The sequence below is a fragment of the Topomyia yanbarensis genome, chromosome 1, assembly GCF_030247195.1.
Source record: "Topomyia yanbarensis strain Yona2022 chromosome 1, ASM3024719v1, whole genome shotgun sequence".
Taxonomy (NCBI): domain Eukaryota; kingdom Metazoa; phylum Arthropoda; class Insecta; order Diptera; family Culicidae; genus Topomyia; species Topomyia yanbarensis.
In genome coordinates, this window is record NC_080670.1 from 176,864,556 (window position 1) to 176,890,831 (window position 26,276).

The 26,276-nt window shown below is 40.8% G+C and overlaps 2 protein-coding genes across 4 annotated transcripts in view; one reads left to right on the plus strand and one right to left on the minus strand.

Moving 5' to 3' along the window:
* Window positions 1-3,070: 3,070 nt before the first annotated feature.
* LOC131682432 (uncharacterized) overlaps window positions 3,071-26,276 on the minus strand; it is a 38,617-nt gene continuing 15,411 nt past the window's right edge. Inside the window, exons 2-5 of the mRNA XM_058963891.1 lie at window positions 4,873-5,372; window positions 3,707-4,807; window positions 3,559-3,640; window positions 3,071-3,489 (exon numbers count right to left, since the gene is read on the minus strand). Coding sequence (XP_058819874.1) covers window positions 3,472-3,489; window positions 3,559-3,640; window positions 3,707-4,807; window positions 4,873-5,372 — 1,701 coding nt within the window. The 3' untranslated portion in view covers window positions 3,071-3,471. The remainder of the gene's footprint in view (window positions 3,490-3,558; window positions 3,641-3,706; window positions 4,808-4,872; window positions 5,373-26,276) is intronic.
* Window positions 5,789-25,948, plus strand: LOC131682439 (uncharacterized). Of its 3 annotated transcripts, none has more exons than XM_058963914.1 (3): window positions 5,789-6,137; window positions 24,505-25,329; window positions 25,398-25,948. In XM_058963914.1, exons 2-3 carry the CDS (start codon window positions 24,511-24,513, stop codon window positions 25,848-25,850), a joined length of 1,272 nt encoding a protein of 423 aa, XP_058819897.1. In that variant the 5' UTR covers window positions 5,789-6,137; window positions 24,505-24,510; the 3' UTR covers window positions 25,851-25,948. The 3 variants fall into 3 exon arrangements, with proteins under 3 accessions (XP_058819897.1, XP_058819903.1, XP_058819888.1); XM_058963920.1 differs by lacking the exon at window positions 5,789-6,137 and adding an exon at window positions 14,512-14,812; XM_058963905.1 differs by lacking the exon at window positions 5,789-6,137 and adding an exon at window positions 24,354-24,392.

Here is a 26,276-nt window from a genome sequence, read left to right on the forward strand (position 1 = left end):
TAACCTGGACCGACTGAGGGAAACCAACGTCACGACAACGTACGCGCAGCATCTTGAAGCAGCGCTGCCACCGGAGGAGGAGCTCATCGATGCTCCCCTTGAGAACTACTGGACTAGGACTAAAGCAGCCATAAGCAGCACTGTGGAGAGCGTCCTGGGATACGTACAGAGGAGTCGACGGAACGATTGGTTCGATGGCGAGTGCCAAGAGATATTGGACGAGAAGAATGCAGCGATGTTGCTTCAAGCCACTCGTCAGAACGTGGACTCATGTCGACGGAAGCGAAAACAGCAGACTCGTCTTTTTCAGGACAAAGAGCGCCGCCTGGAAGAATCTGAGAGAGAGGAAATGGAGCTGCTGTATCGCTCTCAACGCGGACGCTTTTCAAGACAACGGTTTTGTGCCGTGGGACGAAATGTGTAGAGACAAGGAAGGTGGCATCTTGACGGACGAACGTGAGGTGGTCGAAAGGTGGAGGCAGTACTACAGTGAACATCTGAATGGTGCGCAAGCGGACAATCGGGCGTTCGAGGAGGACGATGTCAGTGTCGCAGCCGACGGGGATGTACCGGCGCCCACTATGAATGAGATTAACGAGGCTATTCAACAGCTCAAGAACAAAAAGGCAGCTGGTAAGGATGGTCTAGGAGCGGAACTCTTCAAGGTGGGTCCGGAGAAACTGACGGAAAGCATGCACTGAATAATCGGAAGAATCTGGGACAGAGAACAGCTACCGGAAGAGTGGATGAAAAGGGGTCATCACCACGATATACAAGAAAGGCGACAAATTGGACTGTGAAAACTACAGAGCGATCACAGTGACAAATTCCGCTTACAAAGTGCTATCCCAGATTCTGTCTCGGTGCCTATCACCTATCTGGTACATGGATTTGTCGGGAGTTATCAGCCCGGTTTCATCAACGGCAGATCAATAAACGACCAAATCTTTACTATACGGCAAATCCTCCAAAAATGCCGTGAATATCAGGTCCCGACACATCACCTGTTCATTAGGGTGGGACAAAAATTAGATTCCAGCTCCGAGCAGCTTTTTAGGTACCATTTGTGTCCAAGAACAACTGTGCAAATTCTTAGTTCGATCGGTGGAACTATATTTTCGCGCCCACTGTTTAAAGTTTACATGGGATTTTGCATGGGAAACTTAACTTTTACAAAATAATTCCTCCAGGAGTCGCCCATTGCTTCCTAAAAATAAATCGTTATGTGACTTTTAAAGGAAATTTAACAAAGAAACAAAGTCTCGAAATCCACGAAACGATCTGACGCTTGAGAAAATAGTTATTAAGCAGAAACCGATTGATGCTCTGACGATTGATGAAATATTCATTTTTTCTAGCACCACTGCTGTTGGTTGTTCAATTATACACAATTTTGTTTTAATCCTCTCTCAATGTGTCTAAATCGTTTATCTACACTATTTGGCCACTTCGCAAGGTTTTGAGGGATAAATTGAGGCTTCTTTTGTACATAATAAGAGAAAGTTAAAATTTTTTGTATATAATTAGACCGTCGGAAGCAGTGATGCTATGAAAAGTGAAATTTTCATCAATCTTCAAGACATCAATCGGTTTTTGCTTAATAACTTTCTCCACAAGCATCAGATCGTAATTTCCCCATACGAAATCCCATGTAAACTTTAAACCGCGGGCGCAAAAATATAGTTTCACCGATCGAGCTGAAAATTTGCAGAGTTGTTCTGCGAGCTAAATGGGACTCAAAAAGTTACTCGGAGCCAAATTTTATTTTTTTCATATAACCATGTCCCACTCTACTGTTCATCGACTTTAAAGCCGCATATGACACGGTGGACCGTGTAGAGCTATGGAAAATGATGGACGAGAACGGCTTCCCTGGGAAGCTGACAAGACTGATCAAGGCTACGATGGATGGTGTAAGGTGTTGTGTCAAAATTTCGGGCGGCCTCTCGGGTCCATTTGAAACGCGCAGGGGACTAAAACAAGGCGATGGGCTGTCCTGCCTGCTGTTCAATATAGCGCTGGAAGGTGTAATGCGAAGAGCGGGGCTTAACATGCGGGGCATAATTTTCACGAGGTCCGGACAGTTCGTGTGCTTCGCTGACGACGTGGACATAATCGGTAGAAACAAGGAGACGGTAGCAAATCTGTATACCCGACTGAAGCGCGAAGCAGCACGAGTAGGACTGAAGATAAATGTGTCTAAGACGAAGTACATGCTGGCTGGCGGAACCGATCGCGATAGGGAACGCTTGGGCAGTAGTATTACGATCGACGGCGACGAGTACGAGGTGGTTGACGAGTTCATCTATCTAGGCTCATTGGTGACTGCGGACAATAATACCAGCCGGGAGATCAGAAGGCGTATTATCTCTGGAAGTCGAGCTTACTATGGGCTCCACAAAACTTTGAGATCCAGGAAACTTCACTATTGCACGAAATGCGCCATGTACAACACACCGATTAGACCGGTGGTTCTCTACGGGCACGAAACGTGGACAATGCTCGAGGAGGATCTGCAAGCACTCGAAGTCTTCGAAAGAAGGGTGCTGAGAACGATCTTCGGTGATGTGCAGGAGGATGGCGTGTGGAGGAGAAGCATGAACCACGAACTTGTGCGACTCTATGGTGAGCCAAGTATCCGGAAAGTAGCTCAAGCTGGAAGGGTACGGTGGGCAGGGCATGTTGTGAGGATGCCGGACAACACGGCGGGTACAAGACGGAGAGGAGCGCAGCCTTCCCGGTGGCTGGACCAAGTGGAGCAGAACCTGGGGAGTATCGGGCACCTGAGAGGTTGGAAACAAGCAGCAATTGACCGAGTGACGTGGCGGAATATTGAGGAACAAATTAAATCATGTTAATATGAGTATAATCAGGAAATATATATAAGTTGGGTTCACTTCTGGGTAAGTGTTCTGTAACAGTGTGCGATTTCCTAAAACAACATTGAAAATATACAAACGGTTATGTTCCTTATCCGAAATTGTTGTCTTCTTCCTACTTACATTCAAATTAAAATCAATAAAAACGGCTATTCTCTTATATTTCCGTACTAAGAAATGCGATTATCGGGACAAAACAAAAAGCTCAAATATATTGTGGAATAATGTGGAAAACTTATGCACATCTGAAGAAAACTTGTTAAAAGTTGGGAAAATTGCATTTGTGTTTCTTTTTTCTTTTTTTTTTTCTCGTGAAAATCCGGTTTGCTTATTTTGATTTAAATGCAATTCCGGCGATCAACGATTCGCCACCTTATAAAAAAATATAAATTCCAGAGCTTCTTTTGTACAAAAATGTCGCACGGTGACGACCTTACATGGTTACAGCTATGCGATTACAGATGGATGTCGACAGAATTAATTGGAAGGAAGCTTATTAAAAAAATAAAAATTATAACTTACAATCTACGAATGAATGCGTTAAAATGAGCGACGAGACCACTTAATACGGTTATGGTAGCTTAATCAAGCGTTAGGAGAGGTAATTCGCCTGCAAATAAATGCCACCGATTAGTATAACGAACAGGCGTTTGCGTGCGATTCGCACGAAAGTACTTACCTCGAGGAACTTGCTCCATTTCTTACCACCGATAAAAAGCTTCCCCAAATCATCAATCTTCTTGAACTTGCCGTTGATAGTGCTGTTGAAATAAAAGAAAATCTGAATTATTACAATTTCGATTCAAACCAACCCGGCGGCCACCTACCGATGAGTGACGATCTGGTAAGCCATTTTAAGCCCAACCGTTGGCAGAATTTGCACCTCCTTAATGCTACCCCGATTAACAAGATCCAGCACAGCTTTTCCGTGCTTGAAAGCCGTCATTTTAGGCTCCTTTTTTCCACCCGGCGTTTGAAAGTATCCGGCAATAACTTTGTTACTGATCTGCATTGGAGCAGCCTTCTTGCGCATGGTAGCAGCAGCAGCCGCAATGTGCGTTTGCTCCAGATTCTCCTTCTCATCCTCGATCAACGCTTCAAAGTGAGGCTTTTTCTTTTTGGCCGACTGGCAGCACCCTTTCCTATGTTGATGATGAGAGGCAACCGTTTTTCGCAGAGAAATTCGTGTGCTACGACGACGAACCATTCCATCCTGTACCTCCCATAGGTAACTTTCATCGGTGACAACCGAAACGGTTTTCTTCGGTACCATCCGATGGCTGACATTCGCAACGATGTCGGAGAAGGGTTGACGCGAACCGGATAACCGTTTCGATAGTCTTTTTCGTACAATTACTCCACTTTCGTCGTGATCCCCGGCACCGGCATCCTCTTCCTCGCTATCAACGTTAATCACTTCCCAGTGCCGGGGAGTCTTAGTATTAGCGACAACCGTACTATTCAGACCGGTTTCCCCGGCGGAATCATCCGCCGCCGTTGCACATTTAGCTTGCTCTTTCAGCCGTAGCAATGCAGGATTCGTTAGCCGAATCGCTGTGGTCGGAGCAGCACGGAACTCGTTCACCGCTGATCGCGGCTGCTGGCAGGGAGTACTCTCGTACTTTGGAACATGGGAATCATTGATGGTGCTCATTTCCGAACGGATTGCTTCCTGAATCTCGCGACGGATCACGTCCCATGGAATGGCTCCGCTGGTACCTGTGCCGGTATCGTTGGAGGTTGTTGGTTTGACGGCGCTACTACTGTCAGGTTGAGTGCTGCAATCAACGGTGATCGTGGGGGCGTTGGTGGTGGGCGTGGCCGGAATCGGTGGTTGAAAGTGTTGAATCTTTTCGAACATTTGTGCGAGCTTTTGCTCGATGGTTGCTTCGAAGGTTTCCATGCACTTTTTGACAATAGGACTGTAACTGAAGGGTTGAAGGATGGTACATAAAACTTGAAAATTTACATATTATACAATTTCGTGACTTACCTGCTACTCTGGGACACCGCACTGGACGAAGCAACCGGTTGGTCAACCGAGGTAGAACTGGACAGATTTAGGCTGAAAATCGACGACCGAGAATCAGCCGGAATGGACTCAAAGTCTTTATCCAACATATCGCTAAAACGTGGCAAGTTTGACGCTAACGGCGGTGGCATCATCGAGGCGGCATCGTTTGCCTGAAGAGCTGCCTTCGTCGGTGGGACAACTATTACGGGTGCTGCGGGAGGCGGCGGTGGCGGAAGGAGTTCCGCTGTTGGTTGTTTGTTCACCGGTACCGGTGCCACGGTTGAGTTCATCTTACCATAGTCCAGCTTACGGATTTTACTCGGCGTGCAGAAGGTGTTGCTGTGTACCTTCTTAACCGAGGAACCTCCGGGAGCGTGTGGACGCTTAGCTGCCGATTTGGGCGTTTTAGCATTGAGATTTTTCGGCTTGAGAGCACCGGGCACGTACAGTTTGCCTGGAGTTCGGGTGCGTTCTTTAGCCTGAAAGCAAGTTGAAATGAGAGCTGATTAAAGTCACGTGTTTATCCGTACAGTGCATGGAATATCGTTAACCACAATTTCGTAACAGTTTCTGTTAAACGATTTAATTCCACGTGCGGGAAGAAATCAATATGTTATTGTTAGCGACAAACGCAGAAAGGGGAACATGATTCCGTTGCTCAAGGTCGAACAGTCGCAAAATACTGCCGCTACTTTCCACAACTAAACGACTAAACTATTCGAGACTAATGAAGATTGACTGGTTCATTACCGCCGCCTGTTATGAAACGGAATGCTGGTGATGCTCCCAGCTGACTGGGAAAGGAGCATGTATGCAAATTCTATAAAAATAGTCAAGTCAAGAATAAATTGATTTACGGCAATCGTGAACTCGACTCAGCGGACAATCAGTGACAATTGAGGTCTTGCCGGCCTTGGCCAGCCTTAGTTCAAGATCAATACAGTAAAGCGGTAGAAATCTAGAGAATAATTTTTTGCAGAGAACACAACCCGATCTGTGGTTTTACAACCAATCAACTCGGTGTATGTCTACTAGAGTTCCGATAAATCCCGCGTCTAGTTAATAAATCAGGCAGCGAAATCAATAAATAAGCTAACTCTAACTCTAGCCGCCAGTTTATTCCATACACGGAACCCACCGAGTTCCCATCCAGCATCCCCATGTGGGATGACTAGTCTAATTTAAAGTGTGACAAATCAAACTGGTTTACTAATCACAGGACAGTTCAAGAGAGCTTTGACGAGGTTGGTGCTTGTGAAATTGAGAGTCATGCTACTTTTAAGGGGCATTGCTAAATTAAAGTGCGATAACAAGTGAATTGCCACGGTGGTCGGCAGCCGATAGACGCGCGTGCCTTCCCGTCTAATTCTGTGCCTTTATATGGAGGTGACGCCTGATAACAGAGTTGACGTAGAAAAGAAGAAATGAGATAAAAGTGATTTGAGATTTTTGTTTCAGAATTCGATGCAACGGAAAGGGTAGCAGAAAAAAGATTTGTGTATTTTTTTGTTCAAATAGTTTATTGCGAGATGTTTTGAAATTATATGACCAAGAACTCACGGTTTGTGGACAGCTCAGCTTTTGATATTTTTAAACTACATCAAGGGTTGCTATGACAAATGTCAAAATATCATTGGCAGCACATCTTGTAGCACACACATTATTTTAGGAGTTTGTACTCATCAAATAAACTCAAATGCCGAATGTACATGAAATTGTTTCGTTCACCTATTACTAGAATTATTATTCTTTCTATAATATAAATACTGCCCCAGAAAGTATGGATGCACCCAGTTTTCAGTAAAAGTAGAGTAAGAGTGTGTTAAAATTTTGATCAGGACAAACGTGGGTTAAAATATTCTGTTATATCAGAAAAACTCACGCAAAAGTGATTCAAATAATAATTAGTGCAAAATGGTTTGACAAAATTTTCAGAGTAAGTGAGATATAAAATATTAACCCATTTTTGGGTTAAGAAACTGGGAGCGGGCCATTTGGCATGCAGCTATTTGACATAAGCGATCATCCATAAATGACGTAGCATTATATGGGGGAGGGGGGTGTTTTGCATTTTGTGATGATGTGTGACGACAGGAGGGTAGGGGTGCTACGCAGCTTTTTTAAAGGGGAATAACTAACATCGTTTTTTATTTTTTTTTTAATTTTAGGGGGCAAGGGGGGGGGGAGAATTACCGTCAAGCTACGTAATTACCAGGGGTGTATTTAGAGGTTTGTGACGAAATGCTACGATGGGGGAGGGGGTTTTAAAAATTACTCAAAAAATGCCACGTCATTTATGGATCGTCACTAAGGTCATTTGGCATAATGGACATTTGGCATAATGGGCATATGGCATAGTTTTGAGAAGTTATCATCCTGCAGATCATTTGGCATAATTTTGAGAAGTGATCATTCTGTAGGTTGTTTGGCATAACGGATATTTGACATAATTTTGCTAAGTGATCTCACTGAAGGTCATTTGGCATAACAGACGAATGTGTAGTTTATCAGCAAATGCGCCATAAGGTTAAAGCTGCACTAAGCAATAATAATATTGTGTTAGTCCTGTCACTAAGTTAGTGTCGGATTCTGATGAGAGGAACTCGAAACGCTTCTCCAATAATTAATTTAATAATAATAATGTGTTCTTGTGTTTGTTATTTTCGCAATTATGGGTTGTTTGTCTATGTCTTACGTTGTAGTATAGTGAATATTTTGCAGGTTTTTGTTGATGTAGCACACTAGAACTGCGATCCACCAGACGTATGTTTTATTTTGGTTATCATTATTATGATCGCCAGTAAGTTTTAGCTTCCATACAGCGCTTCAATAATTAAAAAATCCCTGTTACCCTTCTTTATTTCATTAGCTGTTCTTTAGCATTATATAGCGTTTGATCCAGACGATAGTTAACTTTGTCATTTCTGAATATTGTTTGTCAAGCGATGATCTGTTGTTGTAATTCGGCATAACTGAGACCGAGACGTGGTGTTCACCGAACCTCCGTCCCCTCGTAACAAAACCACTGTGATCCACTCGTTTGTCCGGATTACTCAAACATAGGGACTTTGAATTTATTTAAATCCGACGGAAAGGACAGAACATGTTCCAAATAGCAAATCGCAACTAGTTTTAATCGTCTAAGTCCGAGCTATGTTACAACGAGAAAACATTGAAATTATTTTTGTTGCCCTGGTTCAACATAGATGACATGTCATGTTACATAGCCAAATTACGCGTAGTTGTGTTTTATTAATTTGCAAAGAAGATTAAAATAATTAATTTTGGATCTTCAGCAGTAGTTATGACAAATAACCCTCATTTTACGCAGAATCAGAAATTATGCCAAATGAGCGTTATCCTGGAGATCAAATAAATTATGCGGAATGTCCGTTATGCCAAATGACCTTCAGAGTGATCAATTCTCAAAATTATGCCATTAGATCATTATGCGAAATGACTTTATGCCCAATGACCCAGACCATAAGAAAATAATACACAGATTCATAACAGGCGTTAAGAATATTTCTTATTCGGACTTGTGGGTGATGAAATTTTAGTAAATTTTTCGAAGCCCTAGAAATCGTGAGACATAGCCCCAGTAACAATTGAGGTTTTATCGTGGAAGTTATAAAACTTAGATTGTACTTGTAGCATGCTATAAAACTTCAATTGTTACTTGGGAGGATACGTATAGGCCAGTAGATAGAAGAAATTGCTTACTGACGCCATTTTGAAATCTTAAAGGGAGTGGTCAGTAGACACCGAAAATTGATAAATGACGCCATTTTGCAATCCAAGATGGCAACTTTCGGCGTCCAGCAAATAGAACAATTATCAATATGGGTTTCATTTGAAAGGGGCTGTTCGGTAAACAACGAAAATTGAGAATAAGTATGAGCATGATGACCGTACCGTAGTTACTACTCCGTAATTGACTAGAACAAGCGAAATTTCACAGAGAATCAACGAATGGGGCTTGGTAGTAGCTATCCATTCTCAATGTATACGTTTCGAGAGTTGTATACTTTAAAATGTCAATAGCGGCGCCAGTCACGTCCTTACAGTCATCGGGGAAGGAAAAGAATGTTAGTGTAACAAACGTTGTTATGCAGACCGTGTGTACCTCTACACCTCCACGTTTGCAATTGGAAGGAGTTTTTGTTTATAGGATGGGGTAAAGAGTTACACAAAACCTGGATTCACCTTGATAAGTGATACGATTTATGCAACTCTCAAAGGTGTCGTAATGGACAGCCAGCTGCTGAGAATTTAGGATTTGTTTCTTTCCCTGCAGACGATAAACTGGTTTTGAATTAATTCGTTAATTTTGTTAATTCTCAATCATCATACATAATTCAAAAGTCGTCATTTCACTCAGACAAGATCATGCGTATTCCCTACCCACACAAACGCCCAGTGGATTAGTACCCTAGTTGGTCAAATAAACACTAAATAAACAAACAAATTAGTTTCATCAGTCCAAAAAATGCCAGCTCGATTGGCATCAACCGGCGGATACGTGTTCCCTTACAATGTTATCAAATCAAAGAACAATTAAAATTACATGCGACAAAAAAGTGCAATTCTGTATATAATAAAATGAGGACCGTTTAATTATTTGCTTTAAGATATGATCGTAAAAAATAGTTGCATAACCAAGGTGATTCATTTTCAAAGATAACACTGTTGATGAATCACCCAATAAAAATAAATGATAAGGGTGGCGGACGAAAATTGCTGGCCTGTTCAGAAAACAACGGAAATTGTTTATTAACACCATTTTGAAACCCAAGATGGCAACTTCCGATTACTACAAAACAGTGATAATGACCGTCATATTGAAGCACGGTCAGATTTGTGCGAATAATTTAAGAATTTAACAGAAACACTTCCTCTAATTTGATGCTGGTTGCATTACAATGGCTCATTGTGAAGTAAAAAATTTGAATGGATGGCTGCCTCGATATTTATGTGATCGAGAAAGAAGTGATATGATTTTTTTATATCATCACAGAATTCCTTGTTGTACAAAAATAAGATTTTTCATATCGATGCCGAGATAAATGAAACTTGCAGTGCCATTGGCGGAGTTCAAAACACTATGTATTACACACGTAAAATCTGCTTTGAAGATAGATTTTTCGGATTTTATACCTCAAGGTGATTTGAATAACTATGTAATACCATTAGAGTTGAATTTTTATTCTCTCTTTCAATTGCATTTAGGTACATTGCATTACATTGGATTTTTGTTACTAGTTATTAAAGTTATTAAAAATGTTACAGCCACGTGTGCAATTCCCGTGCCAATTTGTAGGTACCCTGGGGCGGTGAGTCTATATAGCTAGTTATGTTTCATTGGTACACGTTTCGTATTTCAGATATATCCTTTTTTCTATCACTAACACATCTGACAACATGCTTCTGTAGGTATTTATAAAGCACGGGCAGACTCAACTGGGCTTGCGCCTACTGGCCTGCATTGTTTATTTTAGAATGGACACCAGATTTCGACATTTCATGGATTTCTAAATCATTTGGCGAACTAAAAACAAATAAAAACTGGATTTCTAAACTCAAGTCCCATTTCAATTCAAAAATTTTCTTTGTACCATAAAAGATTTTTGTCTCAATATTACACCAGTTCTTGACGCTTCATGACATTGTTTTTCGATTGCGCTCAAATTTTGCATGGGAATTTTTTTTCTTGGTGCAATTCATTTGAGGTGTGTCCGGTTTGAAAATTCAGCAAATACTGGCACTCTACCGTATATCGAGTAAACTGAAGAGACAATTTCAGGAACTTTGAACTGGTTGGTGGATTGTTGATTAGAGACCTGACTTACCAGGCCAAGGCCGTCACGGCATTCCGGTTGTATTCCAGACAGCACTCGCCCATCTTTTTGCACAAGCAAGTGAACCAAAGATGCTTTTATTGCTGATTAAGTTTTTCGCATATTCTTCGATCCTGTTTCTTTTTTTTATCCCTTTATGCGCAGCTAGGGCCGAGGATGGTGACTAGCGGGTTTCATGAATTCTTGACCTGACGGACGAAGCTATGGTGCCTTGAATACAGGTAACGCAGATCCAAGGCCATCATTGAAATGATAAGTTCTACGTTGGAGATGCACTTCCCCCGGTTTCCAGACAAATAGGTGTAATTATTGTGTGCGACTTTGTATGTAAGTTGAAATGATAAGAGTGAGTCCTGTGGTGGTGTGTACGTGGAAGGTGTGAGTTTTAGCGTTCGAGTGCAGGGGTTCATATCTGTCTGGGTTAGCGTGGGTGTTCACTAATTGCGTAATAGTCTGATCGCGAAGGTCACGAGCGTTTGTATGCTAACGGGCCTGTCGCTTGCGCTAGCGTGTATGTACTTTCGCGTGCATAAATTCGATTTTATAATCGTGTGACCATTCGCATATACGCGTGCATTCTTGAAAAATCGCGCGCGTACCGTGAATCTGATACTTGATTTTTAGTGTATGGTAGAGGTGCTAGAAGTGAGTCATTTTCCCATTTCATTAGAGTTCCCAATCATTGCGCCATGGAACGTGTTGTCTAGTGAATATGAGCGTCACATTTTATTGGTAGAGTTGATGGCATGAGTTTTGGCTGCTATTACCGAGCGTAGAGACTTCCGGACGTGACCGATTCATGCCGGATAATTTTTTTTTATTTCTTCGTCTTTGACTCTTTGTGCCATACAGACTGTTTCTTAAACTAGTCTAACTCTACTTGATTACAAATAATAATAATAAAGAAAAAATGAAAGAAATTAGTAGAAATGAAATTGATCGATATTATCTAAAACTGATACACAAATATGCTTGATGATGTTTGCAATATCGTCAAACCAGTCAACCTAGGGGAGGGATGATCTGTTGCTGATTTTTCGCATATTCTTCGTTCCTATTTCTAAGAAAATATGTTGCAACCAGTCATATATCGAGTGAAGATAGATTATACCATTATTCTTTTATTCAGACTTGTCTTTCAAATTATATCTCCCATGATTTCTGTCTCTTCCTTCATACTCTACAGTTTTCACTTTACGTCTGGCTCTAGGCCCGTGGATCAATGAACTCTCCTGAAATGACCCAAATGATCCTAAAATGGATGTCGAACAAGATTCGTCATCGAAGACTCCGAGTCTCCATTTAAAAAATCAAACACATTGAACTGGGTTCGACCGTATCCGATCTTCTTGCGGGTCAAATCCGATAGTCCGCTAAGTATTATAATATTCTACAAGACGCAGTAACATTCAGCTGAGCCAGATATCTCGACATTTCGGTTAGATAAGCTCAGAATTGTGATATTTTGTCTGAAGCAAACAAATGACATTACTGGCGACAAATACTTTTATGAAGAACTAACTCGTTTACATACCGGTTCACAAAGTTGAGATCGATGGTGTAGTTATCGATTTGAACTTGGCATGCGTTGATCTACTGAAGACAGGATTGCCTGTTTCAAAGACCCCTTGCTCCCGTGAGCGAAGATTTTGAATGACAATCGCACCGGACGGGACAAAATGGTGTCTTTGGCGAGACTGCTTTGCGTCTTCTTTGATAACGATCGTCTGCATGATCGGTTGTTTGTGCCGCGCGTCATCCATGCAGTATTGTACTAATTATAAGCAAATTGAGTATCCGCAGCAAAAACTTTTTCTCTCTTGAGAGGCCGCCGATATACCAGCAAGAGGAAGCTCTGCCACAAATTCGAAGGAAACAGCACCTGGTCTTAGACATTTAAGAAGAAACAAAGAGTCTCCAACGCTTACAGGCACACCGAAAATTTTATGTGATAGTTCAACCAGAGATTTAACTCAGGGCAGGATTGGTTGGACCGGTTGGGAACCGGCAACTTTGTGATAGTGCGGAATTCCTCCCGGCATCGAGCAGACTTCAATTTTCACATAATTAGTCTAGCTTACTCTACGATCTTTCCTCTAGCTTTGAAAAGGTGGCCTGTTTTACTGCCCATGACCACATTTCCGTTCTCCTTGTTTCTATGAAACTGAGAAAAAGTTTACAATAATTTTCGCTATTTTTGTTAAAATTTGATGTGTTTGTCTTGTTCGTTGTTTTATTCTGGACTGACAGGTCCAGGTAGCGTAGTCTTCTGGCGCCTTTGGTAGTGTCTCAGTTTTGCACCTTTAGGCTGTTTACTTTGGCTTGCTTTTTCAGTTCGACTTTCTAACAGTAATTTTGTGTGTAGCTTGGAATAATACTCCTATTCTGACTTATTTTATGACTTAACCTCAATTATTTTATAAAGCGGACCAAAATTTGGCGCCCTTGACGGGGTCCAACCTGGGCAATCACTCGCTACGGCTCTGCCTCAAGGACACGGTTCCGTTCGATCGAAAATCGGGAATCTATCAAATCTGCCAAAAATTCAAATATTAAGTCTTGATTTACTCAGTCGATTTAGGAGTATTATTTCGGGTCTGGAAAGCAAACTATTTTTTAAAATATGGAATATTGTTCATAGAATAATTTCTGTTCCCTGAACTAATTTCCGATTCACCATTCATGCACGTGAAATATTTCACATAGGTTTCCATTTTCACGATGCAGCTTAAAAAAGTATGCAATTTTGAGCATAGTCCTTATATTTTCACGTAAACAATTTCACAAAACTATTAATAATTTTTAATTATTTTTATTAGATCAAATTTACTTCGTAAACTGGTTCTTGATTTACCGTCCATTAAGCACGTATTTAGAAGCTAATGATTTCACTTTCATGACATTGTTCATAATTCAAGCCACTCTGACCATGGTGTTGATAGTTTTACCTGACCTATGATGGAACAAAATTCGAAATATTATTCATGGATCTATTCATGCCTCGTGAATTGGTTCACAAATCCTAGCATAAATGGAATTGCACGTGAACTATTTCACGACATTTGGAATATTATTCACGGACGCAGTTCTGTTCAGTGCACCAGTTCATGAAAATTGATATAGTAGTGCTCAACTGCCAAAAACCAGTAAATGGTTCTAGCAGCAGATATAAGAAAACTACTAGGACCTCGAACATTGTTATCCATTTTGATAATGATCAGTGTGATGTCCAGAAAGTAAACGAAAATAGTGCTGGACGCCAACTCGTGCTCGTGAACTAGTACACAAATCCAGCTGATACCGCCGATCGGTTACATAGTAAGCTCAAGAATAAAATATCATGCAAGGTTGCGAGTACATATATTCGTGCCTTGATACAGGACCGATAATCGATGACCAATCCATGCAACGATGATACCGCTTAATCCACAGAGTCTAAAAAATACAGGGAAACCTGAAATTCGTAAGAGGAATTCCTCAAATAACATTTGCCACGTGCCTCGCAAAAAATTCAAACTGATTGAATAGACATGCCGCCACCCGACAACCGATCAAACATTTTCAATTCCCCTTCAAACACAATGACCATGTCGCTGCGCCACAACAACAACGCCAATAAAAACTCAATCATCATCCCAAAAGATTGACCGCTCGGCACCACCATCCAGTTATCTTCATCAAAGTAACGCATTCATCGCTCATCTCATCATACTTAGCAGGTGCCTACTATATATACTAGCACTATCAGAGCTGGACGGATTTTTTCGGTACCCTTTCGACTGCCGGGCTCCCACTGGAGGCATTCGTCAACCGGTAGGCCTACTGGATAGATCGTTTGCGCAACGCTGCGCGCCAATCGAGAGAGCGAGAAAAGTCGTGACCGACAGTCGGTGCGTGATTGATAATACCTAAGTGATTCAGCATTAAAAAGACACCAAAATAACAACAACGAAACGAAAAAAAAAATACCAAGCAGCTGAAGACCTAATTAGGATAATAAAGATATCTGCATCGGAGCGACGAAATCGAGAGGAACGTAATCAGAGGGACCAACTGAACAGGTTCGTTTGGGTCGCTGCCTTGTGCGTGTTTTTATGAGGCTCGTGCGTCGAGATTTGTGTGTTTAATTTAGTGGTGTGTTAAAGCTGTAAACGTAATAAGCCCCCCGAGTGACAATTAGGGTTATCAGAAGACGGAACTTGAACTAGAACCGAGATTTGAACTAAGGTGCTATGCAATGGGTTTGTAAATAATAAACAAATTTTACAATGTGTGCTGAAAAAGATAAGCGAGCTAAGTTGCGTCTCGGTTGTTTGGCGGCAAAACAAAGTGAAATTGTAATGCCCTTTCATGCCCTCCTTCTTTTTTCCTTAACCCATTCATGCCCATGTTGTTTGTGGACAACAACGTTTTTAAACAGTTATAACTTTTGATTGAGGCAAGATTTGCTCACAAAAACAAGTAAGGCTAATAAATGTGACTATTGGCTTTCATTTGAGTATTAACAGTTACAAGAATCACCTCTAGAACTGAAGTTATTGCAATTAGTCTGATTGAACTCCGATGGAGCAGTGCTGCCAGGGACCGTTTACGTTGACGACGGAAAATGAATTTTTCATATAACTTCGTTATGTTGCAATATTAGTGAAAACTGATAAAACTTATCAATTTAGACTATTTTTGGCTACGTTTTCCACGCAGTTGGACTATGGTAAATATTCTAGGAAAATTGTAGTGAGCATTGAAAGGTAAAAATTGAGCTGCTTCTAGCACTGCAAGGAAAGCACCTACCTTTATGAAAAAAGGTTTTTCGAGTTTCTTGACCCCGCCGTTTTAAAGTAAAAAAAATTTTGAAACCTTACATGCACTAGAAAAAAGTAGGGCATGAAAGTGTTAAAACTGTTGGTGCCAATAAATACGAAAAAAAAATATGTTGATCAAGACAGGGGCTACTCTAGCAGTGCTAGTAGTTGATTAGTTTTTACCTTCTACCTCAATATTTTTCTCTCAGAATATTTACAATAATCCAATTGCGTGAAAAAATTGCCGAAGACAATCTAAATTTCATCAGTTTTCAATAATATTTCAAAACAACGAATATACCGAAATTTCATTTTTCATCGTTAACTGAAAATGGTCCTAGCAACATTACTCCGGTGGAATACAATCAGAATAATTGCGATTACTGATGTTTAACGGATAATACAACAGCTAGTACTCAAATAAAAGGCAATAGTCCAATTGATAACCCCTACTCGTTTTAGCACCGATTTTTTTTAAATCAAAAGTTATAATTGATTGTCCCTCCCCTAGGTTAACGGGTTTGACGGTTTGCAATCATCAAGCAGCACCTGACAGACAGTGTTCAATGTGTACATTCGATTCTATTCATTCGGGAAGAATGGATTGGTAAATTAAGGTACAATTAGTTTATCGACGGACGTGAATTACCCATTCCCGGTCAGCATAGCATGATGAAATCCTGTTTTTGTTGTAGTTCTATTAGTTTGCTTTTACACTACTGATGTATACCAAACATAATATCGGCCAATTTATACATTTTTAGTTCATCTCTTTGCATCTTATTTCTTTATTCGGCATGTTATGAACCCTTTTATTACTCTATCATAAGTTAGATTCATAGTGACACTCACTAACACAATTAATTGCATATTCTCTCATATACATGCACAATCTCTCTCATTCCAAACGTACAAACGTTCGTTTCCTTCGCAACAACACAAACTTGGCCACTAACGCGACCCTGCAATTGCAATCATCTACGCATATTCAAGTAAAACACACCACTCGCGCGATCATGAATCGGCTACGTCCGGAAGTCTACCCTCGGTTATATAAGCCTTCACTCATACCTTCAGTTGGACCAATCACAATGACGCTCATACTCACTAGCTCAGTGGTTGTCAATCGGGGGTGAACTAAACTAATGTAGGGGGTTCTCCGGTCGCGGTACATTATCGTTGGCTCTTTTTACAGTCGTTGGGAGGCCAAATTCTATTTTCGATTAAACTTCTTCTCCTTCACGATCGACTATGAATTCCTCAATTAGTCTTTCTTCCGAAGTATTTCGGTATTCCACTTCTTGAAACCTACAGTGACGTTATTATCGTTGTCCAACTGTTCGAATTTGAAAAGTGACAGCTGTTTGTATTGGTAAATATTCGCTATAGTAGTTACGAAAGTGTTACTTTTTCATACTTTTTTTTCCAGTTCCACGAGCTGTTTAGCGGAATATATTCAGCTAATCCCTTTTTTATCTCACTTGTCAATTCCACTATCTGCTACCACTTATATCGACGACCGATACGCATATTTCGCAACATTACTTGTATGCATCATGACACAACACTGATGATAGTAGTGTTGCGAAATATGCCCTTACTGGAATTCGCTCCTAATCATTTTAGATCATCAAACACCGTAGAGTGTTTAATCGTTTTAGGTCATTTAAGCGAGTGTTCACAAACGATTTGCGACGCGCTTGTTCCGATGACGTTGCAAACAAAATAACTTATCCTGACGACAAATGTCTTCTATGATTCTATTCAATTTCTAACGTAATTTGGAGAGATTTGAAAATTTTACTCATAAAATAAATTAATGGCAGTATTCCAGCTTCACACAAAACAAATATTGTCTCTCACTGTCACATCTGCAAATATTAATTTTAAAACGGGTTTTTAATATCTTCGTTAGCTGACATTTTTACGTTGAAAATATTTCTAATCGAACATTTGGTAATTTTTAATTTTAAGGGGTAGTAGTGAACCCTGCAAAAATGGCGTATTTTAGTGGTTCATTTTAATCAAATTCATGAAGATGACGTCGTTGATTATCTGATTTGTTCTGCTGCGCCGCTCAGAAAAACTTTAAAAGTTGTTTAATAAAACATTTCTTTCTCCCTAAGGATAATTTTGAAAGAAATATCTTTCTAAATGTAAACTGTTTGACTCTGAACGAAATCATACTCAGGACGACATATTTATTTGAATTTTTTGATTTTTATGAATTTTTGCAGAATAAAATTGTTGCAACTCCACACGGGTGGAGTAGATGATGGATTTATTTCACCTATGAAGAGCCGCAATTTTTTTTTCTCAGGAGGATTTTAATATTCCGAGAAAACCCAACTTACTGTGACCGCCACTCATTCCAGTTGTTCTGGGCTCAGTTCCAACCGAGGTCGTTAAGATTTTTCTGAGGTTGAACAATCTGTGGTCACGTCTTCCTTCGGAAGGGAAGTAAAGCCGTTGTTCCCCGGTCCGTGAGTTGATGGATCGATATCTAGTCCAGATAATGGAGTCACCTCTCTGGCGTCGGTAAAAAGAAGTAAAATCCAACTTCTATAGCTACTAACAAATATCCTCCTCCCGTGATACTTGTGGATAGGGCCTCTAGCAAAAGCAAGTATCGGACTAACAATTCCTTCCCTTCCTTCCGTGATCTACGTTCGGGCCTAGCCGGCGCCGGTATTGATCAATAAACACTTTAGGATCACCAAAAGCGGCAGATGTTTCGCTACTCCCGCGCATAATCATCTACTTATTCCCTGTACAACTTCAGCTAGTCCAGATTGATAACGGAGCAGCCGCCAGGGGTGGTCGCACAAGCTCAAACTCAAGCAAAAATTTAGACAAGCGATTCGGTGACGAAACATTTTGTAGAACGTATCTGGAAAAACACGATTTGCGGTGTAAACTACTATTCAAAAACTACTAAACCGAAATATATCAAACTTTGCATTCACATTCTATGTAAAAATGCATAGGGGTTAGATATTTTTTTACGCAGAATGCGTATGCAAAGTATGAAATAAATCGGTTAAGTAGTTTTTGAATGGCAGTTGACACCGCAAATCGTGGTTTTTTCAGAGACGTTTTACAAATGTTTCGTCACCGAGTCGCTTGTCGATATTTTTGCATGGAAAAATTACATAATGTTATTGAAATGATACAGTATAATGTACAAAAGTTTTGATCAATTCGCTTTACACAAATTTCTAAAAAAAACAACAAATAGTGTTTTTTTCACGCTGAAACCCTTACCACCCACGCCCCTTAAAAAAGTACGCGACGTTGGAAACCAAAATGAATAGCTCGAAGGAAATGATAAAAACCCATTAATCGGTACCGATTCGTTGAGCATTTTTCGTAACACGACCCTATGAAACCGAAGCACTACTGACGAAAGTGTGAAATAGTCAAACCGTAGCATAATAAATTTTACCAAGATGATCTACTCTGACTTTGACTCGGTTCAGAAAGCCTATCACGTACCGCCACCGCGAAAAAGTCGCTTAGACAAGTGAGGGTAATTCCAAAACCTAATAATCCAGTTTTCGATCACAATTCGTATCGGCCGATGCAATCCCAGAAGTTTTTCGACATAATGATCTTGTTCCGCATCGGGTCGAAGCAAATAGCTTGTTGTCATTCATAAAAAAACTACAAGATTTGAAAATCGCACTTGAAACTGCGTTTATAAATCCGTAGGTGTTCAAACGTTTACAGGGACGTTTTTATGTTAGCGAGGCGTAGGTTTAGGTGAATGATCGCAACTGCATGTTCGCCTTTGTGATCAGGGTTGTATTATTGCAGAGGGATCGAGCGATTGTGTGTTAGCTAGGTTGATTATGTGGGCGTGTGTGCAACGCGCAACTTATGTGGGCGCCCAAAACAACAGGCTTGCCTGGACTTCCCTCGGGATTAGTCTGCTGTTTTTTGCGTTTACATAAGTTGCCTGAACTTACAATATATGCGCGAACAGAGGTCTTAATGGAATGCACGTAGCGCTTCACACAGTTTTTCTACCATTTAATTCCACTATGTTTATTTATAAATTTATAACCAAATTGCACAGAGAATCAACGAATGGAGCTTGGGAGTAGCTATCTATCCTTAATGTACACGTTTCGAGTTCTATACTTGACAATAACGGCGCCGATCACATCGGTGCAATCGTCTAGGAAGGAAAGTAATGCTGGGGTAACAAACGTTATTATGGAGACCCTATATACCTCTACATCTCCCCGTTTGCCACGAAAAGGAGTTTTTGTTAATAGGCTTGGGTAAAGAATTACACAAATTTGGATTCACCTTGAAAGTGATACGACCTATACATACACGTGGCAACAAGTGTTCATTGCTCTGGGCAGTCGGCTGCTGAAAATTTACGATAGTTTTTGCAATCGTTGAATTAATTAAAGGCAACTTCAGGTCCGAACGAGTGTTGTTTATGTTTAATCGAATCAAATCGCAGGTGAACGATTGTATTATTCCTTGCTTCCTCATTCCGGCGAAACAAGACTTTTCGAAAACAATACAATATAATGAAAAGCGATTACTTTTAGTGTCCCTAGACATTTGTCTTTGGTATTATTTTTTAGCCGATTAGTGTAATATTTTGTTGATAGTCTTCTAAAATAGCAATGTTTGCCCATCTTTTAACGAAGATGGAAAGCTACTGACTGAAAACTACATAAAATTATACACAGCGGGTAGCTTCATTTAAGGTAGCATATTATGGATCCTAGTTCCCCATGCCTCCTTTGTTACCAAGGCACTTTTAATCCTCAAACAACGTCTTACAACTATGAAGGGATTTTTATGTAGCTTTCCGTGCTCTTCGTAACAGAGTGAAGGTTTAGTTTATGCGTGTGGATTCAATAATTCAATCGAGCGAGGTTACCGCATATTCAACGTGAAATCTCGTTGAAATGAGTGAGTCTCAGCAGCAAATCGTGTTGCTCCGGCCAAATACTTCCGGTCATTTCGTATTAGATCGATTTTCCGTAGGGGCTGCAAATGGAACATCGGCTTACGCAAGTCGCCTTTATCCAGCTTCATCATGTCAGACACACTGTCCCGATAACGTTTAACAAATTGTTCCAGGCAAAAGGATTCATTTCGCTTGAGAATCTAACACACGTGGTTTAGTGTGACAGAATTCGAATATATGGATATATATGGGAAAAGGTTACACAATCTGGCATTGCTCACGTGCGTTTTCTGCCATTAAAAAAGTCATGTCACTTTTCGAAGAATTGGAATCCGTTAAAGAGAATACAAAGAGGTAAGTACTGCTTCCCAGGTATTTCCAGTAGTGATTTTATTAGCTCTTTTTAAAAACAGGTACATTCTGCTGATGAATGGAAACAACGCAAGACACGGCTCTGTTGTTGTTTTGAATCCACATTTCGACCTTCACTTGCATTAAGGTTCAATTTACAGAGACTTGAAAAGTAGTAATTTCAATTAGTATCCCGAATACGCTGGCCGGTTATAATAGAGAAAATATATCAGCTAGTATGAGACGGCGACGTAAATAAACAAAAAAAAATCAGTGTAGTCTTCCGATGGTTACAATTTTCGGTAGTTTATAATTTGTTACGTGAACAGCTCATGTCGCAAAGAAGCAATATTTTGCATATATCGAAGTGTTCAACGAAAAACTTAGGGAGGAAAAGCAAATGATTCCAGTATGTTCATACACGAATCAAGAATCAGAATAAATTGTCTCAAAAAGCTCGTTTCCCGTGTGTAGTCAAGAATTTGTGCCTTGCAAGATGGCGCTGCTAGTACTGGTCGAAAGTAAAAATCGGAAAAGAAAGCTTACTCTACTTGGCAAAACTTCCTTAATTCTATTAGAATATATAAGGCAGAAGGCGGCGAAAATTTTCTAGTTCGAAACTTTGACTGAAGTCGTTCACCGAAACAATTTCTTAAAAAGTTCTCCCCCGAATAGCAGGGATGAACCTGCAGTATAAAAACCAATTTAAAACAATTAATACCTCCGGATAAAAATCCGAGTAATGTTATCTTCTACATTAAACCGACTAACCGTTCTGTAAAAACGTCCATTTGCAAAACTCAATCGGCGTTCCACAAGGAAGCAACTTGAGACTACTTCTGTTTGTCATATTCTTCCCCGACATTACAGCTTACCTGTGCTGAAGATGTCAGCCTGTACAAACAGATATGGTTGCACTTCCAGCTCAGTCTTCGTTGGATCCCACCCAAGAAGGGTTCACACTGTCGGCAAGATCGTAATACTTGCCCTGAAATTGTTGTTTACGTTGAGAATAGATTGAAAAGTCTGTTTAATAGGAAGACAAAAAATCCGCAAAGGATTTGCTTTTTTGCTTTTAGCTCATTTGCATCTTTGCAAGTTTATGCAAGTGAGTGTGGAAGTTTGTGTTTTTTGGGGGCGAGCGAGTTTAGATGATTGTTGCGATCGCGAATATAAAACATTTATTTGTCACCGCTCAAAGCGTTAACCCAACAGAGCCGTGAATGTTTTATATATTAACAAGATATAACAATGACTGTGCATCAGATCTTGTGCGCGTCAATTGTCATTGCGCGATGAAACCTTTTTTTTTGCAGCAGGGAACAAATGATTTTCACACCAACGGGCCAGAAGTGTAATTCCTTTATCGTTGGCATAAGCTTCCTCGCTGGTTATGCTGGCTGTTGTTTTAGAAGTACTAAACGCAGTGTTTACAGTTACCGTAGTTGCATAAACAAAAGCACTAGAATTCGACGAATATAGACAACGGTTGCGTTTCGACTTCGTCTCATCAGATTCCGACACTAACTAAAAGATTTCCGGCAGCCGGCTGCCCAGAACAATAAACAAATGATAACACTCCAAAGAGTTGCATAGATCGTATCGCTTATCAAGGTGAATCCAGATTTGTGTAACGCTTTACCCCAGCCCACTAACAAAAACTCCTTCCTATGGCAAACGTGGAGATGCAGAGGTATACACGGTCTCCCTAACAACGTTTGCCACACTAACATTCCTTTCCTTCCCGTTATTGACATTTTAAAATATAGAACTCTCGAGTTTTGCACATTGAAGATGGATAGCCACTCCTAAGCCCCATCTGTTGATTCTCTGTGCAATTTCGTTTGTTCTGGTCAATCACGGAGTAGCAACTACGAATTGTGCGGTCATCACGCTCATGCTCATGCTCAGATTCCGACACTTACTAAAAACTAAAAGATTCGAAATAATTTTGCGCAGGATTGGGCGCTAGATTTAAAACGAAAACACGCCTGCCATTTTTGCCTTGGATCTAGGGTCAATACGGCGCTAAATTATTACTACTCTAAGTTAGTGTCGGATTCTGATGAGGCGAAGTTTAAAAGCAACACTTGACGTTATAAAGTTGGTATTTGTGCCCTTCACGCACAAAGAGTGATTTCATCGAAAACGTTCGCTTCAGGGAGACATTTCGGTGTTTACCAAATTTTTCTCCATAGTACTAAAATTTGTCTCCCGTTTGTGTTTAAGGTAATGGTATTATCCACTGTAAGATAGGTTGAGTTTCCTTAGCGATTTATGAGGGTGATTTTTCGTAATTTGCTGTCTAATCACAGTACTGGCGCGTATTAATTTAGGTATTTTCCCACAGAGTAATCAAAAATATCATTGAAAGTACCTGGTTATTAATTCCAGCATGTACCCTCCACAACGGATTCCTTTTTGTCCGTATAGTGACAAAAATTTTCTCTAATGGCAATATTGCAAGTAAACGATGGCAGATTGCGTAGCCGTACTTCGAGTTTTCCATCATCGCTATACACGAAGATTTTGATTCGAATGCTGTCGTACTCAATTACAACCTAATTGTTACGCATAATGAATAATTTTGCCTGAAACAATTTGTTGAACGTTATCAGAACAGTATGCCTGACACGATAGAACTGGATGAAGGCAATTTCCGTAAGCATTCGCACTCTTTTCCTATGTCACGATACTGATGAGACAAAGTCAAAATGCAAACTCATGTTTCTTTCCTTCTGGAACATAAAATGTCAAGCTGGAAGCTTGTTTTACAGATTAAAGAATGTTTTTTTCGGCTCAGATTTTTCTAGATAGAGAATTTATCCATAAAAACCTGACAAAACATAATGACACTTCAATAAACACTTCAGTGGACGTTGTGGACAAACAAATAATGAATTGCCGGATCACATTAATTGCGATGACTTGCAAGGCAGTATAATTACTAAGTAGCAATCGATAACAACATACAACTGACAGACCGGTTAGCAAAATTCTATGCAACATAGCATTGGTAGGAGTGTTGGGAATGTTGTAGCAGAAACAAGGAAAATGAAAACTCACTTCCCCATCAGAACAATGTCTTTCATAAAACTGAATAACACAAGATCGACAAAATTATTACAATTAAGCTTCCACAATGACTAGATTCAGACATCAAAAACGGAGTAGACGTGGACATATTCAAATTGCGCATCAATCCACGTTAGTACATATTCTACGTTCCAACACGAGCGACCTTCATCACTAGTGACCCTCTTGACAGCAGATCAAAGTAGGCACACACCCTCCGCATCGCTAACGAATGTGCCATCAATCACAATGACCATTTTGGCGCTATTTACACACTCCTCTTCCCCGCCATCGTCTGTCTGATGGGTGACTTGCAAATCCTACTCATTAGCAGCGGGTGTGTAATTTTCCTACCACCATTTACTTTAATATCTATTATAATGCCCGATTAAAATGTTAAATGATATGATGATGAGTTTGGCCATTTTACAAATTTATGGCGTCAGGCGGACAATGCAAACCTTGCAAAAACTAAAGGTTAGTTAGTTTGTTTCGCGATAAGTCTAATCTTATCAGTTTCTCTGTTATTGCCCTCCTTTCCATTTCTCTCTCTCTATTCCCAAACGAACATCTTTCCTCCCATCCCCAGGTCATCATGTCCATCAACGGTTCGGCCGTACTACCGGTGGCCTCGTCGCAGCAGCTACTCGAAGAAACGGCCCGTACCGAACTCGGGTCGGACGATGTCGCGATCAGCCTGACGGCCGGTTCCAACAAAGGGGACAACTACATCGGTGTGGTGTTCCGTGCCCGTGCCGAGTGCCGTCGGACGGGGAAACAGTTGAACATCATCGCGAAGCTACCCCCGCTGAACGAGGCACGCCGGAAGCAGTTCTTTGCGCGGGCTAGTTTCGAGCGGGAGATCCTTTTCTATACCGAGATCTATCCGATGCTGGAGGAATTTCAGCGGGAAAAAGGTTTGGACACCGCCGATGGCTGCCAGGCGTTCAATCAGATTCCACGCTGCCTCGGGACGTGTTTGGATGACTGCGAGGAGATCATTCTGATGGGGGATTTGAAAGATGCCGGCTTCGATATGTTCGATCGACATCAGGAGCTAAGCGTGGATCACTTCCGAATGGTGGTGAGTGCCTTGGGTCGACTGCATGCGCTTTCATTTGCGCTAAAGGATCAGCGACCGGAACGATTTGATCGGTTCAAAGGAATGGTTGAACTGTTCACTACTCGAGAGCAGGATGATATGATGGATCAGTGGTTTAATATTTTAATCGAAAGAACTTTGGGTGCGCTTGATAGTGAGAAAGAACCGGAAGTGTACGCTAAGACAAAGAAAGCCCTGGACATTAAGTTTCTGGACGTGATAAAGGATCTAACCACAGGGGAATTCGCCGAACCGTACGCTGTTATTTGTCACGGTGACTGCTGGAACAATAACATGCTGTTCAAGCATGAGGTAAGAATTGACCTGTTGAGAAACAGCGGAAAACGATCTTAATAACTGATTAATCCCATCCATTTCAGAAAGGAGTACCGGTAGATTTTCGCCTGCTGGACTGGCAGATCACCCGGTACGCTTCACCGGTTCTTGATCTGATGTACTTCATCTTCAGTGCATCGAATAAAGCCTTCCGGGATCAGCATTACGAGAAGCTGATAGATCATTACCACCGGAGCCTGTCGGATTTCCTGCGCCGGTTGGGATCCGATCCGGAACGGCTGTTCCCACGGAAGGCTTTGGATCAACAATTACAGCGCTTCGGTCGCTTCGGATTGATGATGGCAGTTATGATACTGCCGATAATTACGACCCGAAGTGAAGATGTTCCGGATCTGGAGGAAATGGCTGAGAAGATGGAGAACGGGTTCGACATCAGCGAAGAGGCGAACAATTTTCGCTCCGAGGATACGGAAGCCAACTATCGGCAGCGGATGGGCGACTGCTGTCGGGATATGGTCCAGCTTGGGTATATCTAGGAGAAGGAACAGTATTTGTTTTGAGTGTTATTTTTTACCGCACGACAAAGTACATATCAACAGACCAAAGGTTCGACAATATTATCTACTTAATAAAATTTGGTTGAAGAATTTTTACTACAGAACAGAAAATGAAACGTCACTTAAGGGTAATCAATATTCGAGAAATAGACTGCAATTTACTTTTGCTCTCCGTACAGATCATTTATATATGGTAATAATGAAAGAGATTCAAGTATATTACCCTGCGGAACAGCAAGGTCTACTACTGGTGATAGCGACGAAACAAAGGTGTTCCGCGGATCTGCCATATCAGACAATTTCTAAGCCGTTGAACTGCAACCAGATTTGATTAGCGTCTTCAAACATGTCCATGATGTTATGGAATCACCCTTATAGATATTCGTCTCTTGTAGTACTGGCTGG

What these genes read in the sequence shown, in the direction of transcription:
- LOC131682439 (XM_058963905.1), top strand. Translation starts at nt 24,369, where the DNA reads ATGCAAACCTTGCAAAAACTAAAG. An exon ending in AAACCTTGCAAAAACTAAAG is followed by an intron (nt 24,393 to 24,504) that starts GTTAGTTAGTTT and finishes TCCCATCCCCAG; the next exon opens with GTCATCATGTCCATCAACGG. An exon ending in ACATGCTGTTCAAGCATGAG is followed by an intron (nt 25,330 to 25,397) that starts GTAAGAATTGAC and finishes CATCCATTTCAG; the next exon opens with AAAGGAGTACCGGTAGATTT.